Raw genomic sequence first — 17,540 nt, 5'->3', positions numbered from 1 at the left:
CGTCAATATGTAAACACGTTAAAGATTGATCGATATATTATGATGAATACATTAGGCCTAGAGAGAATCTGGCATTGTAACATTACATTAAGGATAAATACGGCACAGATTTTCATTTCTGAAATAGCTATTCTCCTTTAATACAAGTAAGAATGTGGAATACGTTGCAGGCAACGCGTTCTTCAATGTATCGATCTTGTCCACCTCGCTCGGTTCTAATTTAACCGTTGGCATCTCAGCAATCAGATGACAGAACCTATTAATCATCTCCTCAATGGTCTCGTTCTTGAGCAAAGTAAAGTTTCAAAATTGAAACTTCACCATCATTTTCTTGCTCTCAAGTGTATTACCCAAGCTTCGAGTCTTCAATTGGGCAAATAGAGTTGCACATGGCTTGATGTGACTGAATTAATGAAAGATGTTTTCAGGTAATGCCATTGTCAATGTCGAATAAGCTTTCGTCTCATTGTCCATCTATTTTCTTCCATATGCCTCATACATGATGAATAATTTGTCAGAATATCTAGTAGTCGCGCTTCCAACTTGCAGTGGCAGGTATTCAACATCCAAATGACGAACACATTCGGGATGAAGAGAACCCAAATGTGATCTGAACCTCGGTTCCCATCTCACAAAGTCAGATAGTTTAAGCAGCTTAGGTTACTTATTGTGAGACCCAATTTCATTGTCCATTGTAAGCATTTGCTGCATTAACGTGTTCTGTGTAACATCTCCGATTTTTCGTATTTATATTCGTATAAGTTTAAACCGATTCGCGAACGTAAGTTGGATCTTTAAAACTTGTATTTATTGGTATTTAACATGGTTTAACTAATTTTAGAATATCATAACTTTAAGTTATGCCAAATAGCCCTTAAAAACCTTTAAAATCGCTTAAAACGGCTAAAAATCGCATTTTCGGGAACTACAGGGACTAGTTTTGCTAATTCTTTCCTATTTTCGATTAAATTAACAAAACTTAAACTCCAAGATATGTCAACTAATGTTATAAAACATTTCAATTTTTATTGTTGTATAAACCAAAATCTTTAAGTTATTATACCCAATTTTATCATTAATTGATTATTTTGTTTTCTAATTCGTTTTTGGTATCTAAATCGCTTATTTTTGGCATAAATCGAGTGAATTAAGGTCCAAGAAAACTAATATAAATAAAATACATGTCCATATACATAACCTCTTGATCAATCACAAAATCTACAAATTATTTCATTGATTCGGTCATTAAATGCTTATTCGGTTGCTTAAACGAGTAAATAACCATAATTAGTTCGTTTTAGTGTTTCCTATATAAACAACCCTTATTTCTCCTACCATAAACTTCCATAAACCCTAAATAAACACCCTCCAGCCGTCACCTGCCTCTACCCTTCATCATATTCTTCGGTTTTTGATTTATTGTTGAAGATACGCTAATAAATGGTTGACTCTGCATACGTGTGGACCTTTGACTCGTCGTTTCTCTTGATCCTTTCACTTTCTGGGTAAGTTGTAAACTAAGAAATCGTTCATATATATTCCCTAGTCAATAAACTTCAATCAATTTCGTTGGTTAAAGGGTGTTGACTGGTCAATTCGTTTAAAACCCGTTAAAGGGCAAAATAGTCAACAAGTTTAACTTTACGTTTTCTCATACTTCTGGTGAGATTCAACGTTCGGTCCAGAAGACTTTTATTCTTGTATAGAATTTTTAAGGCTACTGACCAAAACTTGACTTCCGACTCGGTCAGTACCAGCTCGCTTAAATCTTTAATTTAACATAACCGGAGTTCTAGCCATCCGTTTGGATCGATTCTAGCGGCATTAAGCTTGTTTTTACTTATATTATCATATCTCAAAGTTTCAAGTTCTGATTGTTATCTCATCCGACGCGTTAGTGGATGACTCGTTTAAATCGTAGTTCGTTTATCATATTTATTAATCACTTGCCTTCCATCTAAGGTGTGTTTTGTCATTACCTATTTTACTCAGTTTTCTAAAACGTTTTAGGGACATGTGCGTATATCATATTATATATATATATATATATATATATATATATATATATATATATATATATATATATATATATATATATATATATATATATTAGTTTGAGACCCGTGTATTACACGGGGAATTATTGAAAATAACAATATTTAAACGTTAAATAACATATAATTAATAACACAATTATCATACATTGTTAATACAATTACAACTTTCATTAAAATTACAGGATTTCAAAGAAAAAACATTACGTAATGAGTTTACAAATAAGAAAAAAATTCCTTGTACACCACATTTGTGGTTGTATTCGTCAAATTACTTTGTTTATCAAGAATTAGAATCTTGAGCCCAAACCTGCTTGTAACTCTTGAAAAGGCGACGTATAGCTGTCCATGTGAGAACACGGGTTCTTTCAAGTACAAACCAACCCTAGATAATTATTGACCTTGGCTTTTGTTTATGGTCATCGCAAAACATACTGCAAAGGGAAACTGTCGTCTTTGAAATTTATATGCTATTTTGTTGTCTGTTGGAGTCAGTGGTGATCTATGTATCAAAACTGTATGTCCAATGTTAGTTCCAAAAATAATTTTTGCTTCAACTACACGAGTACCCAAAGATATAATTTGTAGTCAAATACCGTTACATAAGCCTTCTTTCTGGTTAATATTTCTAAGGAGCATAACAGGAACACCAACTTTTAGCACAAGCTTGTGGTTTGGTAGTCCGGATATTCTTAGACCATTAAGCAGTTCAGGCGAGTATAAAGCCGCATCAATCATGTCATTGATATATTCTGAACTACATATGGTATCCGAACTTAAGTACTCAACTTCATCACCTGGAAAAAACTTGAGCAAACTGTCATTAATCTCATCAACAATTTCATTTGTTGGTGCAAGTATGGCTCTATCCTGAAAGTAATGTTGCTTCTCGTAATTCTGTAGAATATCAGGATACACAAAGTCAAAAAGTTTAGATAGAGGATCCACAAAATCTTTTATAAGCAGATCGTCAGGTATATCTATCGTTGCAACACCATCATTAGGACCTCCAACATTACCTTCACCTATATCTAAAGACCATTTTGCAAATAATTTGGTTTCTTCAACATCAGACCCTGGCCTACCCATAATTAACCTTAGGTTTTTGGTTAATCTCAAGACACTACATTCACTCCAAATGTAAGAAGAACATAGAGAGGCGTTTACTATGTCTTGTCTAGTGCCTTTTTGAACTACAGGTAGGATTTGTCGAAAGTCTCCACCAAATACAACAACTTTTCCACCAAATAGCAAATTAAAAGACAAGACATCTTTTAAAGACCTGTCAAGAGCCTGGAAGCCATGTTTGTGAGCCATTGGAGCTTTGTCCCAGATTATTAATCTGGTTTTTTCTAATAATTGTGCCTCGTCTGTACCTGGATCCATGTAGCAAATAGAATCCTCGTTCAGATTTATAGGAATATGAAACCTAGAATGTGCTGTGCGACCTCCGGTTAATAATAGCAAAGCAATTCCACTTGAAGCAACAGTTAGGACGATTTCGCCTTTTGATCTTATGGCAGTTGACAAGGTCTTCCATAAGTATGTTTTCCCTCTTCCACCATAACCATATACGAAGAACACACCCCCTCTATTCTGATGAACAACCATCATTATACGATCAAAAATATTTTTCTACTCATGAGTAATTGAATCAAATAGAGTTTGGAACTCTACTTTTAGCAAGTTTTGATCGTATGACAACTCTTCGTGAATCAAAATATTAGATGCAATAGATATGTACTCGTCGTTAGGGAAAGGCATGGTCGTATATTTTCTTAAGCTTGAGTTGTCGCGTAGCAAGATTTTTTCAATCTCAAATAGAGTGAGCTGCTTGATTTGATCTTCAGTTAGCGATAACTCTGTGAAAGTTGAAAAAACAATTGGGTAATATTATTGACTATATATATAAATATACAGCTTGTAAAACTCACTTGAAATACACTGGTACCTGGCGACTTTAAAAGACGTCGTTGGTTGTACAGAATGTTATCAGAAAGCCATTTCCAAGTATTTATCCAGACATGATCTGGTCTAGAAAGGCTGTCAGTTGACAACATTGTAGCGAACAACGTGCGCAGTGCGTGACCCAACGATGAATGGCTTGCCTTATCAATTGCCTCAATGTATTCCTGATCGTCTTCTAATAATCCAAGAGCGTAGCAAGCGTCTCTAAACGAAGGTTGAACACGACCGTTAACAGTGTGAATTTCTTCAAAGTATTTAGGACCTTTAACTCTGTTTAAAAGAATTCGTAAGAAGTACGCTTCTCTAGCAGCAGGAGACACGGCATGAATTCTACCTAAGGAAAATTCCGACTTCCTTGGTTCCCAACGACGAGTTGTTAGATGCCAAACAAATTCAGTAGGGAATTCAACATAAGTCAATTTACGCGCTTTATCATGATTTTTGTTGCACTCCATCCAACCATTAAACATGGAAGAGGAGACACTTTCAGCTTTGTCCAAGACATTATCAAGATCATCGTCCGCACCATAAACTACATGTTCTTGTCCTGGAAGATGAAAAGGCAGTCAGGTAACAGAAGGCATTCTGTAATGAACATCATATCCAAAAATACGCCATGCTGAATAATTTTTCAGAATATCTAATAGTCGCGTTTCCGACTTGCGGTGGCAGGTATTCAACATCTAAATGACGAACACATTCGGGATGAAGAGAACCCAAATGTGATCTGAACCTCGGTTCCCATATCGCAAAATCAAACAGTTTAAGCAGCTTAGGATACTTATTGTGAGATCTAATTTCATTGTCCATTGTAAGCATTTTCTGCATTAACGCGTTCTGTGTAACATCTCCGATTTTTCGTATTTATATTCGTATAAGTTCAAACCGATTCGGGAACGTAATTTGGATCTTTCAAACTATTTAAAACTTGTATTTATTGGTATTAAACTTGGTTTAACTAATTTTAGAATTTCATAACTTTAAGTTATGCCAAATAGCCCTTAGAAACCTTTAAAATCGCTTAAAACGGCTAAAAATCGCATTTTCGGGAACTACAGGGACTAGTTTTGCTAATTCTTTCCTATTTTCGATTAAATTAACAAAACTTAAGCTCCAAGATATGTCAACTAATGTTATAAAACATTTGAATTTCATTTTATTGTTGTATATACCGAAATCTTTAAGTTATTATACCCAATTTTATCATTAATTGATTATTTTGTTTCCTAATTCGTTTTTGGTATCTAAATCGCTTATTTTTGGCATAAATCGAGTGAATTAAGGTCCAAGAAAACTAATATAAATAAATAAAATGTCCATATACATAACCCCTTGATCAATCACAAAATCTACAGATTATTTCATTGATTCGGTCATTAAATGCTTATTCGGTTGCTTAAACGAGTAAATAACCATAATTAGTTCGTTTTAGTGTTTCCTATATAAACAACCCTTATTTCTCCTACCATAAACTTCCCTAAACCCTAAATAAACACCCTCCAGCCGTCACCTACCTCCACCCTTATCATCTTCTTCGGTTTTGATTTATTGTTGAAGATACGCTAATAAATGGTTGACTTTGCATACGTGTGGACCTTTGACTCATCGTTTCTCTTGATCCTTTCACTTTTTGGGTAAGTTGTAAACTAAGAAAGCATTCATATATATTCCTTAGTCAATAAACTTCAATCAATTTCGGTGGTTGAAGGGTGTTGACTGGTCAATTCGTTTAAAACCCGTTAAAGGGAAAAATAGTCAACAATTTTGACTTTACGTTTTCTCATACTTTTGGTGGGATTCAACGTTCGGTACAGAAGACTTTTATTGTCCTATAGAAATTTTAAGGCTACTGACCAAAACCCGACTTCCGACTCACTGTTCGGATTTTGGTCAGTACCAGCTCGCTTAAATCTTTAATTTAACATTACCGGAGTTCTAGACGTCCGTTTAGATCGATTCCAGCGGCATTAAGGTTGTTTACTTATATTATCATATCTCAAAGTTTCAAGTTCTGATTGTTATCTCATCCGACGCTTTAGTGGATGACTCGTTTAAATCGTAGTTCGTTTATTATATTGATAATCACTTGCCTTCTATCTAAGGTAAGTTTTGTCATTCCCCTATTTTACTCAGTTTTCTAAAACATTTTAGGGACATATGCGTATATCATATTACATATATATATATATATATATATATATCAAACAATAGCAAACGGATAATTGTTTGTGATTAATCAAATATACGTGTTATGTGCTTACTTGCGTATGTGCGCATTTATATTCGGATAGGTCCATCATATCCCCATGTATTGGGTTCTCATTATTATTGACCAACGCCCTATTCGCTTGGCAATGGTTTAATCGATAACTTATTTGCTCATGGTTTGATTTCATTACCGCATTTATTACGTTTTGCTTATTTCTTTTATTTATTATATTAACATTTTTTTATTGCAAAACTGGTGATAAACTCACTCAACATGTGTTGTTGACAAACTTTGTTTTCTATGCATATGCAGGTTGTTATTGATTTGAAGTTGAAGCATGGACACTTAGAAAGACCTTAGGGTTTTTAATAGAGACAAACATGAATTTAAATTTGGTGTACATATTTATTTGAACTGTTTTGTTGTATCTGGATATTGTGTGTACATTTGAAATAAAATAAGTAAATAGATATTGTCACATTTATATTATGATAGTATCTTCGAGCTGTGAGCAATCAGATCACTCCCCAGCCATTTCCGCCTTAGGTTGGGGTGTGGCATTCTGTGAAGCTAACGCATAATACGAAGCTGGAGAAGACATTTTTATCAACTTTTAAAAGTCAAAGGACTAAATTTGACAATTGTTGTGCAAGTTGTGAACTATTCATGATTGTTATAATGTTGTGCTCGGTTAGACAAGGATAGTATGATACTATTGTGTAGATTTTCGATACTCCATGCAAGCATATGGTAATGTGCTATGCTGATACGGAGGACGATTTGGATCTTTTATTACAAACACTGACCCTTACCGGGTTAAAATTACTTGTCACTGGGTGACAACTTTCGATATATACATGCAAACGACGGCCTTTATTAGGCTTAATCTATGTACCATCCTTGGTATATAGATACAAGATCCGATGTGTGTGATACATATGTGTTACATGAAATACTTGACTATTAACTAGTGATTCCTTGCGCAATGAGTTATAGAGGGGAATTACTATTAATTGAAGTATAACTGATTATCATTATAGGATGGCCCCGAAGAAAACAAACATATTATCTGAGGCAGTTGTGGCCGAGACAATTGTTCGGCAACTGCAGACAGTAATTCCGACAATAGCAGCACGATTCGCTGTCGGCATTAATACAAATATGAATACAAATCAAATGTCAAACACTAATATGGCCACGAATACTATTTCGCCGCTCAATACTAATACAATTACAAATGTTTTTCTCCCGATAAATACAAACATTGCCACGAACAAAGCTCCCCCACCTAACACTAATGCTACTTCCAATAATAATATTAAACCCGCTAGATGCCATTGGCAACAAAAATCTACTACTGAACATGAATACTGGTCGTAACAACCGTGATCCTTCACGACGGGAATATTCGTTTAAACAACTTATATCGTCCAAACCTATAAATATTAGTGGTACTAAAAAGATCAAATGGGTTAGTAAGATGGATTGAAGCGATAGAGTCTATTATCAATACCAGAAGTTGCCCATCACATATCTGATAACTAACGATTTGTACGAATTCGAGGACAAAAAGTAATCAACCACATGACTTGGGCAAGACTTAAAACCCCTTATATCGAAACATTTTCATCCAAGGAATGAAATCTAGAAATTAGAACACAAACCCGTGAAATTGAAAACGAAAGGTGCGGACCAATTGGGATACACAAACCATTTTAACTATCTGGTTCGATTGGTGCCATGATTAGTAGTCCTAGAAGTAAGGACTTTAATTAATTCAGTTAGCCACTTAACTTTTGAGAATGCCGTGACACAAGCCGGTGTGGTAGCTTTTGATTTGGTCAGAAATAGTGTGTTGAGAATGCCCGGGGATATCATCTAGTACAAAACGAATCAATCACGAAACTGGGGTATAAGAGGTACAACCAATTAAATGTTCGCGTCCTACAACTCAAAACAATGCTGCGATCAACTTTAGTTCCAAACGAAAAATATACAATGAACCTTCGCTAAAGTGTGGGAAATGTAATTATTATCATATAAGGGAACGTCGAACAAATGGATGCCATAGAAGTGGGAAGTTGGAGACTATGCCTGTAGCTGTAGAACCATTATGAACTATAACCTTACAATTCAAAGTTACCTCAATCACAACCAATTCGCTCACAACGCTGTAACAAACCATCATGCTTGCTATGAGTGTGGCAGTACAAAATGCTTCAAAAAAACTCTCCCAAGTTAAACCAAGAACAAACATCAACGTCCTACTCGACTAGAGGCCATGTGTGTGAAAGGATCAGATAGAACACGACAAGACTTAAATGTGGTGAAGGGTACATTCATAATTTCTGATTAATATGCTTCAATTCCATTTGATATAGACACCGATAGAATTCTTATTTCCACTAACTTCTTATCCCTGGGAAACATACCGGTTAGTGAACTAATAGATCCCTATGATATAGAATTCGCTAACGGTAAACCTATAACTGTTAACCAAATATTCCGAAACTATACTATTATCCTAAATGACTAACCATTTCTTATTGATCTACTCCCGATAAAATTAGGAAGTTTCGACGTAATTGCCAGTGTGGGCGAGTTATGTGAGCACAAAACACATATCGCTTATAATGACGAGATAGTTAAAATTCCCCAATCGAATAATGAAGTGATTACGGTACATGGAGAAAAGTCTGGCATTATATTATCCCTCGTGTCCTATCTTGAGGTGTAAAATGCTTACGCCAAGGGTGCATGGTTTTTTGTCAAACGTAATCATTAAGTATTCTAATGAAAAAATGTATAAAAGATGTCCCCATAATACGTAAACACTTATATGTCTTTCCTAGTGAGCTGTCCGGATTACTACCAACCAGATAAGTTGAATTTCGTACTGACCTAATCCTAAGAGCATAACCTATTCCTATGGTACCTTATCGACTTGCATCTTCTGAAATGCCGGAGTTATCTAGTCAACCGCAAGAACTATTAGACAAGGACTTGATTTGTCCTAGTTACCCTCATTGGGGAGCACTTGTGTTATTTGTAAAGAAGAATGAAGGAAGCTTTAGGATGTGCATTGATTACCGGGAACTAAAAACCGATATCCCCTCCCATGAATAGATGATTTGTTTGACCAACTTCAAAGGGAAAAATATTTCTCCAAAATCGACCTCAGATCCGGCTATCATTAAGTTAAAATCCAAAAGGAAGATGTTTCTAAAACGGCATTTCGAACTCGTTATGGTCACTATGAATTCTTAGTTATGCCTTTGGGCTAACTAATACAATCACAGTTTTCATGGACCTCATGAACGGAGTTTGTAATTCGTACCTTGACAAATTTGTTATAGTGTTTATTGATGACATTCTGATATATTCGAAAACCAAGGAGGAACACGAGCAACATTTAAGAACAATACTAGAGTTGTTGAGGCAGGAGAAATTGTATGCCAGGTTGTCCAAGTGTGAATTTGGCTACAAGAAGTGCAATTTATAGGGCACGTTGTTAACCGACACGGAATTCACATAGACTCGAGAAAAATCGAAGCCATTAAAAATTGGCAAGTCCCGAAGTCACCGAAAGATATTCACCAATTTTTGGTACTAGCTGGGTATTACTGGCGCTTTATTGCAAACTTTTCCAGTATAGCCCAACCCTTAACTCTCTTAACCCAAAAAGACCGAATTTATGATTGGGGAGAAGAACGAGAAATGGCTTTTCAATTGTTGAAACAAAAACTGTGTCAAGCCCCGATACTGAGTCTCCCTGAAGGGACTGACCACCTTATAGTTTATTGTGATGCATCCCGAAAAGGTTTATGATGCGCACTTATGTAAAGAAACAAGGTTATAGCATATGCTTTCCGATAATTAAAAGTGAATGAGAAAACCCATGACATAGAATTGGGCGCGGTTATTTTGCACTTAAGATCTGGAAGCACTATTTGTATAGCACCAAATGTACAGTTTATAGAAAGCAAAAGAGTCCGCAATATATTTTTGACCAAAAAGACTCGTACATGAGGCAAAGAAGATGAATGGCGTTAGTGAATGATTATGATTGTGAAATTCGTTACCAGCCAAGCAAGGCTAATATGGTATCCAATACCTTAAGTTGAAAAGACAAAGATAAAGCCGTGAAAGTACATGCACTTGAAACGATTGTTCAGACGAACCTTACCGAGCAAATTCATATCGCCCAAAACAAAGCCCTTAAAGAAGAACACTTGGAAAACGAAGTCTTGCACAAGAACAAGCAGAACCTTGAAGAGAAAACCCAATGAGATACTATACTTCAAAAACCGAGTCTAGATTCCAACTCTTCGTAATCTACGTGACTTGATAATGGATGAAGCGCATAAGTCCAAAGATTCTATTCATCCAGGTACTGATAAAATGTACAAAGATTTAAAGGAATATTATTGGTGACCCGAATGTCTGACTCGTGCTAGAATTAAAGCAGAGTATCAAAAGCCCTTGGTAATGTTACAACAACCGGAAACACCTAGTGGAAGTGGGAACAGATTACTATGAGCTTCGTAACACACTTTCATAAATCATCCCGAGAACACAGTGTAGTCCAAGTACCAGTTGACCGGCTAACTTAATTTGCACACTTCCTCCCGATCCATAACAACTACACAACTGAAAGGCTCGCCTACCATTATGTCAACAAAATCATATCTTGACATGGAGTGTCATTTCAATTACTTCAAACTGAGATTGTCATTTCGCCTCTTATTTTTGGTAAACTTGGGAAACCGAATCGGTCTAAGCACGACCTGTTATTTGTAAACAAACGCTCGATCTGGACAAACTATACTGACACTAGAAGATTTACCTCGCGCCTGTATATTAGACCTTAGAGGAAATTAGGACCAGCATTTTCCACTGGTCTAATCCTCATATACTATTAGTTATCATAATATTATACGAGCGACACTATAACCGGTATGATACGAGCAAGAATATAAATCACTACTTTATTAGACTGAAAGTTGGCAGCACTCAAAATGCAAAATCCAATTTGATTCTGAAAACCACAAATAAAGCTCGTAAGATTCAAAAACAAACTGAAAGCCGCTTGAGACTGACAAAAGGACTATACCGATGTATGTAGTAAATTGTTGACCTTTAAAAAGTGTTATTTAAGTTGAGGAAACTGATAAGTTAACGTCAATGTATGCGGAACCGTTCGAAGTTGCCTCGAAAATTAATCCTGTAGCATATCAACTAAAACTATCTTCAGAGTCGAGTTTCACTCACGATTTTAGTCCTACAGATAACTTCCTATATATCGAACCTAATCCAGTGCCTTACTAACAAGGCGGAGATAGTACCACTTGGAAACTTACACATAAGTAAACCTTGTAAAGAAACCCGTATAAATAATGAATGGGAAAATCAAACAGTTTCGACGCAACAAAATTTCAATGGCCAAAGTTCGGTAAATCCACAACGGGGAACAAAATATATTTGAAAACGAAAACAAATACTCTTGTTTGTCCCTAAAAGCGTATAATTGGCATAGCGAATTTCGGGGACGAAATATCTTAAATAGGGGAGAGTGTGACATTTGAGACAAAACCAGGTACATCTCAGTATTCACATGCCGAATAAGCGATTAACCGCTTATTGCGTATCAAACAAAAGAATAACCAAACGGGTCTGGTTATGACCCGGATATCTCGGGGGGGGGGGGCATCGATAAGTGATATACGTATATTATTAGCTAACATATTAATATTATGACCTTAGTACAATAACAAACCGTTAAACGAAAACGTACTCGTTTAACTACCCGCTATGACCTTAAACGCGAAAGTTAGTTCCAAAACAAGCATTGTATCATCTGTTAAGCCGAAAACGACTTAAAAAACACTTACATGGGATGTTTTGAACGATCCGTGAAAATATTTAGGATTTTTACAACCGAATAGTATGCTTTTATAAATTTACAAAAAATTGGCTGAAAAATACTCGTTTTCGCGTTGTTTATCGTACCTGATATATTTTTCTTGCAAAAAATCAAACCCGAAATAAACTAGACTCATGAATTGACATTCGGGCATGCAAAATGAGACAAATGGGGCCCAAGGGGGCCCTAACTTCCGGTCCGCCAAAGAGGACTCCCACCCAAGTTTTCTTTTTATGTTATGTTGACTTAAGATGTTTTTCCATAACTTCTTGCAATTTCTGGAAACTCTCTGCTGTTCTAACAAAAACTCAGTCAAACCCTAGGTAATTTCATCATTTTAATCAACTTTTAACTAGTTTAATCATGCTTAATTACATATAAGCATAGTTTAATTGCCAAAAATCACTTCTAACCATGCAAAAACCCTAAAAATTGTCCAAAAACATGTTTTGATCATACACATGGTTAGGAACCTGGTTTGATAAGTTTTTTGGCCATAAACACGGATTAAGTGGTTTAAATCGCGTTTTTACGGTTCAAAAATTCGGTTTAAAGCCCTAACCAAAACCCTAAGTTTCAAGGCTGCTCTTTTGATGATACATTCTTGGTTTTGGGATATTGGACCTCTAGTTACATTATTTAGAAGGACAAGAACCCGAAAATTTGAGGAAAAGAGTTGAAACGGGCGAAAACCGCAAAGGTAATGCCGAAACACTCGTGTATGGGCTGTTTAAGATTAGATTGTGTCGTGGTTGTTGTTAGCTTGTGAAATTTTTTAGAGACATCAAGACCATATGAATGAGTCCCTGTCCAAATTTGGTAATTTTTCGACCATCCGAGAATTTTTGGTGAATTTATTACCGCTTAGGGACTTTTATTTGGGAAAAATACTTAAAATGCTTAAAAAATATAAAATTTTGTGGAGAACTCAGGTATGGCATAATATAATCACATATAAAATTTGGGATCATTTGGATAACCCTAGCTATGTTTTCTGGATTCACGTTTATTCGAATTTTTATAGTCGTTTTTGGCTCGAAAAGGTAACCTGGCAAAAGTGTTAGGTTCTGGAAATTTTACAGGGTGTTTTGGGAAGTATTTGGATCACTCAGTAATGTTATTTAATTTTTCAGAAATCGTTTGGTATAAACGGATGATTTACGGGTTAAATATAGCATATAAAATGAATGTTTATCAATGAATAAATGATTAAATAATTCCAGAAATATTTTTATAAAAATCTACATATTTTACACGATAAGTGTATAAATTTTCATAATTTAATGATAAATGGATAATTAATTGTGCTAAATAGAAGATTAAACAAATTCAATTCTAATAAAAACCGACAAATTCGTGATTAATGAACCTATTGGAATATCAGAACATCAAAAGTGATCAAAAGTCATAATTTTGGGTTAATTAAGTAAAACCAAACTTCTTGGGAGAAATTCAAACAATTTGGATGAATTGTGCGCGTTTTCTCCAAACCAGTTTGAATAAACGGAAATGAGCTCCATAGCAAATCCAGACATCTAATCTACAATCTATCTTTATAAAATTAATCATTTTATCAACCAACATGTTTACCCGAGTTTATATAGTCATACATGTTTTTCATATGCGTAAACGATCAACTTGGCCCAGCAGGTGAAACGGGGAAACTAAGCCAAGTTCGGTTTTAAACATAAGACATTGAACAACGCCCACAATCTAAGCCTATTGACATGTTCTGGGCATGACAGCTATACCTAGACTAGATATACAGCCCAGTTTAGTATGGAGATTATAATACTATTAAAATATTAATACTATTATAATATTGATTATAGGATCTAAGCAATAGCGAGTGAGACGAACCACAAGCTGATACAGTACTGAATATCTACTAAACCGTGAGTTTTATGACCCCACTTTTAAACTGTTTTAAGCACTTTTTGGGGTGAAAAGCATGTTGATACATATCTATATACTAGGAATTGTTTGATGATGTGAATTATCTAAGTGCTAATACACGAAAGTCCCAACGAACACAGAGATTAACTTCGAGCCAGTGGCTTGTGCGCAGTGCTATTAGCTTGACAAACCCAAACGGAGCCGGCCACGGTTTGCTGAGACATAACGACGTCTGCACATGACCATAATTATACAAACGCGCTATGTAGTGTTAGACGTAGCTACTCTAGGCATGTTGTGGGCGGAAGGGGACCATAGTGGTTGATTGCGCGTGGGAAATGGAGGCACGCAGCACGAACGAACAGTCAAGGCTTCACTGTAGCTTAGCATAATTACAAAATAGACATACAAACAAATGTATTGTTAAGCGTAAATACATACATACATACATACATGCATGCATGCATACATACATGCATTCATACATACACACATACTCACATGCGTACATACAAACTATAACTTGTGATTACGCATAACTTATTTCTTGAAACTCGTGAAACTCACCAACTCTTGTAGTTAACCCGTTTTAAACGTGCTTTTCATGTGTACTGGATTTGGATTAGAAAGCTAATGTGTTATGTCACACCCCAATCTAAGGCGGAAATGCGGGGGCGTGATCCGATTGCTCACAGCTCGAAGTTACTATCATAATATAAATGCGACAATATCGATTTAATTATTTTATTTCAAATGTACACACAATATCCAAATATAACTAAAAAATTCAAATAAATATATATAACAAATTTAAATTCATGCTTGTCTTCATTAAAACCTTAAGGTCTTTCTAAGTGTCCATACTTCAACTTCAATTCCGTAGCAACCTGCATATGCGTAGAAAACAGAGTTTGTCAACAACACATGTTGAGTGAGTTTATCACCAGTTTTGCAATAAAATAATGTTAATATAATAAATAAAAGAAATAAGAAAAATGTGGTAAATGCGGTAAATGAATCGCCAAGCGAATCGGGTGCCGGTAAATCAACCATGAGCAAATAGTAAGACCGTTGTGAAGCGAATCGTGCGTTGGTCAATAATAATGAGAATCCTATACAAGGGGATATGTGGGACCTCTCCGAACACGAATGCGCACAAAAATAAGTAAGCACATAACAAGTATATTTGATTAATCACACACAATTACATGTTTGCTATTGTTTGAGATATATATATATATATATATATATATATATAATATGATATGATATGATATGATATACGCATATGTCCCCAAAAAGTTTAGAAAACTTAGTAAAATAGGGGAATGACAAAACTCACCTTAGATTAATGACAAGCGAATATAAATATGAATAAACGAGTTAATGAATAAGCGAGTCGTCCACTACACGTCAAACGATATGAACAAATCAGAATCTGAAATTTTGAGATATGATAATATAAGTAAAAACAAACTCGCGGCCGCTCGAATCAATCCAAACGAACGTTTAGAACTCAAGTTATGTTATATTTATGTTTTAAGCGAGCTGGTACTGACCAGAATCCAAACAGCAAGTCGGAAGTCGGGTTTTGGTTAGTAGCCTTAAAATTTCGTTACGAGAATAAAAGTCTTATGGACCGAACGTTGAATCCGACCAGAAGTATGAGAAAACATTAAGTCAAACAAGTTGACTATTTTGCCCTTTAACGAGTTTTAAACGAATTGACCAGTCAATACCCTTCAACCACCGAAATTGATTGAATGTTATTGACTAGGGAATATATATGAACGATTTCTATGTTTACAAATACACTTAAAGTGAAAGAATCAACAGAAACGATGAGTCAAAGGTCGGTGCATAAGCAAAGTCAACCGAATAAGCGTGTATCTTCAACAATAATGCAAAAACCAAAGGATTTTACGAGGTATAGAGAGGGGTGACGGCTGAGAATGCTTCATAGGGTTTAGGTAAAGTTTTGTGGCAGATGAATGAGGGTTGTTTATATAGGAATAGCAAAAGCGAACCCTATTTGGAAGATTTACTCGTTTAGGTAACCGAATAAGAGTTTAATGACCAAATCGATGTAATAAACCAAAAGATTTCGTGCTTGATCAGTAATCTAAGAGTATGGAATTGCATTTTAGTTAATATCCTTTTCTTGGACCTTAATTCACTCGATTTACGCCTAAAATAAGCGTTGTGGATGCCAAAAATGAACTAGAAAAGGAAATCGAACAACGAATCTGTGCAGACCGTTGGTAGCGCCGTGCGATGGTGGTGGGGAGCTTGGCCACGCGGCGCTCCAGCCATCCTAGGGTGGAGTTTCCATTTATTACATGTTTGGTCCCTAAAGTTTGTTAATTCATCATTTATTGGATCTTTTATGAAGTAATTAAGGAATAAGCATTATATAAAACATGGAGGGCCTAAAGTAAACATTAGGAACTTAAATATTTATACTTATTTGATTTTTGATTAATAACAAAGATCTAAAAATTTTTCGGGTCGGGTTAAACATACACGAATACGGGTTTGGAAAATCCGAAATGCTACATGTTACGTGTTAGACTTGCGATCAATGCTGGGTAAATTGATCACGTGTGTAGTAAGAAGTAAAACAGCTTAACAGACTGGTTTTGTTTTGTATCATCTAGTTTGTAAAAGAAGTTAGAACGATGTAAAATATTGTAAATTTGTTTGTATTGTTCTTTATAAATAATGTGGTTGATACCAGAGGTGTCTGCTATATTTCCGTTTACCGCTTCCGCAATTTGCTAGTCGGGGTGTGACAATCCGTGTTATTAGCTATCGTAAATCACTAACAACACAAAGGCTCTCGGATTTTGTTTGTGTTTGATTATTATCTAAAAGTAGGAAGTATGAAGAGATAAGATAGAGAGAAAATGTAGTTGGTTTAAGATTCAAAAGTTGGATATACATGAGAAGCTTGCAACTTTTATGGTGCAATTCTCATTCATATGTTTTCCATTCCATAAGGCCCAATGGGTTGGATTACAAAAGGTCCCGAGCCCAAATGTAAACAAACTAACAGATCTAAACACAAAATATTATACGAAATAATTAAGCTAATAAATACAAAAGACTTAATCATCATAAGTGGGCTCTACATGATGCACTAATATACCTTAAGTACATGAAGAGGTAGGTCCCAGCAGAGCCCAGTTGGACCCGCAGGACTCACCTTGAAGAGAGACGTCCGCGCAGAAACCAACTGGATCCGCAGGACCCACCATGCTCAGAGACGTGACGTCCTTACGCGCAGTACGCAAGCTGTTCCCGCAGGAAATGCCTCCCAATGGTGAAGTACTCCGCCTGTTCCCGCAGCTGCGGATACAAGCCATCAGGGAAGGCCACCCGCGCAGCAAGGCTACACGCGCAAGGCACTTAGCTCTCAATAATTCAGTAGTCACCTGAAAGAATGAGCAAAGCCGGGAACAATCCCGCACAAAGGCGGGAGGGGGAATAC

At 35.8% G+C, this 17,540-nt stretch overlaps 2 protein-coding genes across 2 annotated transcripts; both read right to left on the bottom strand.

The window, feature by feature from the left end:
* Positions 1–2,642: 2,642 nt before the first annotated feature.
* Positions 2,643–3,665, bottom strand: LOC143587103 (uncharacterized). Its single transcript, XM_077068494.1, has one exon. The coding sequence runs from the start codon at positions 3,663–3,665 to the stop codon at positions 2,643–2,645; it is 1,023 nt and encodes a 340-aa protein (XP_076924609.1).
* A 24-nt stretch (positions 3,666–3,689) lies between these two features.
* Positions 3,690–4,850, bottom strand: LOC143587102 (uncharacterized). Its single transcript, XM_077068493.1, has 3 exons — positions 4,643–4,850; positions 4,006–4,569; positions 3,690–3,916 (listed from the first exon to the last, which is right to left on the bottom strand). Exons 1-3 carry the CDS (start codon positions 4,848–4,850, stop codon positions 3,690–3,692), a joined length of 999 nt encoding a protein of 332 aa, XP_076924608.1.
* Between the last annotated feature and the right edge of the window lie 12,690 nt (positions 4,851–17,540).

This window comes from Bidens hawaiensis, unplaced genomic scaffold (assembly GCF_021521415.1).
Source record: "Bidens hawaiensis isolate Kalapana, Puna unplaced genomic scaffold, B.hawaiensis_p1.1 tig00035135_1, whole genome shotgun sequence".
Classification (NCBI taxonomy): domain Eukaryota; kingdom Viridiplantae; phylum Streptophyta; class Magnoliopsida; order Asterales; family Asteraceae; genus Bidens; species Bidens hawaiensis.
This window is presented reverse-complemented; position numbering and strand designations above follow the sequence as displayed.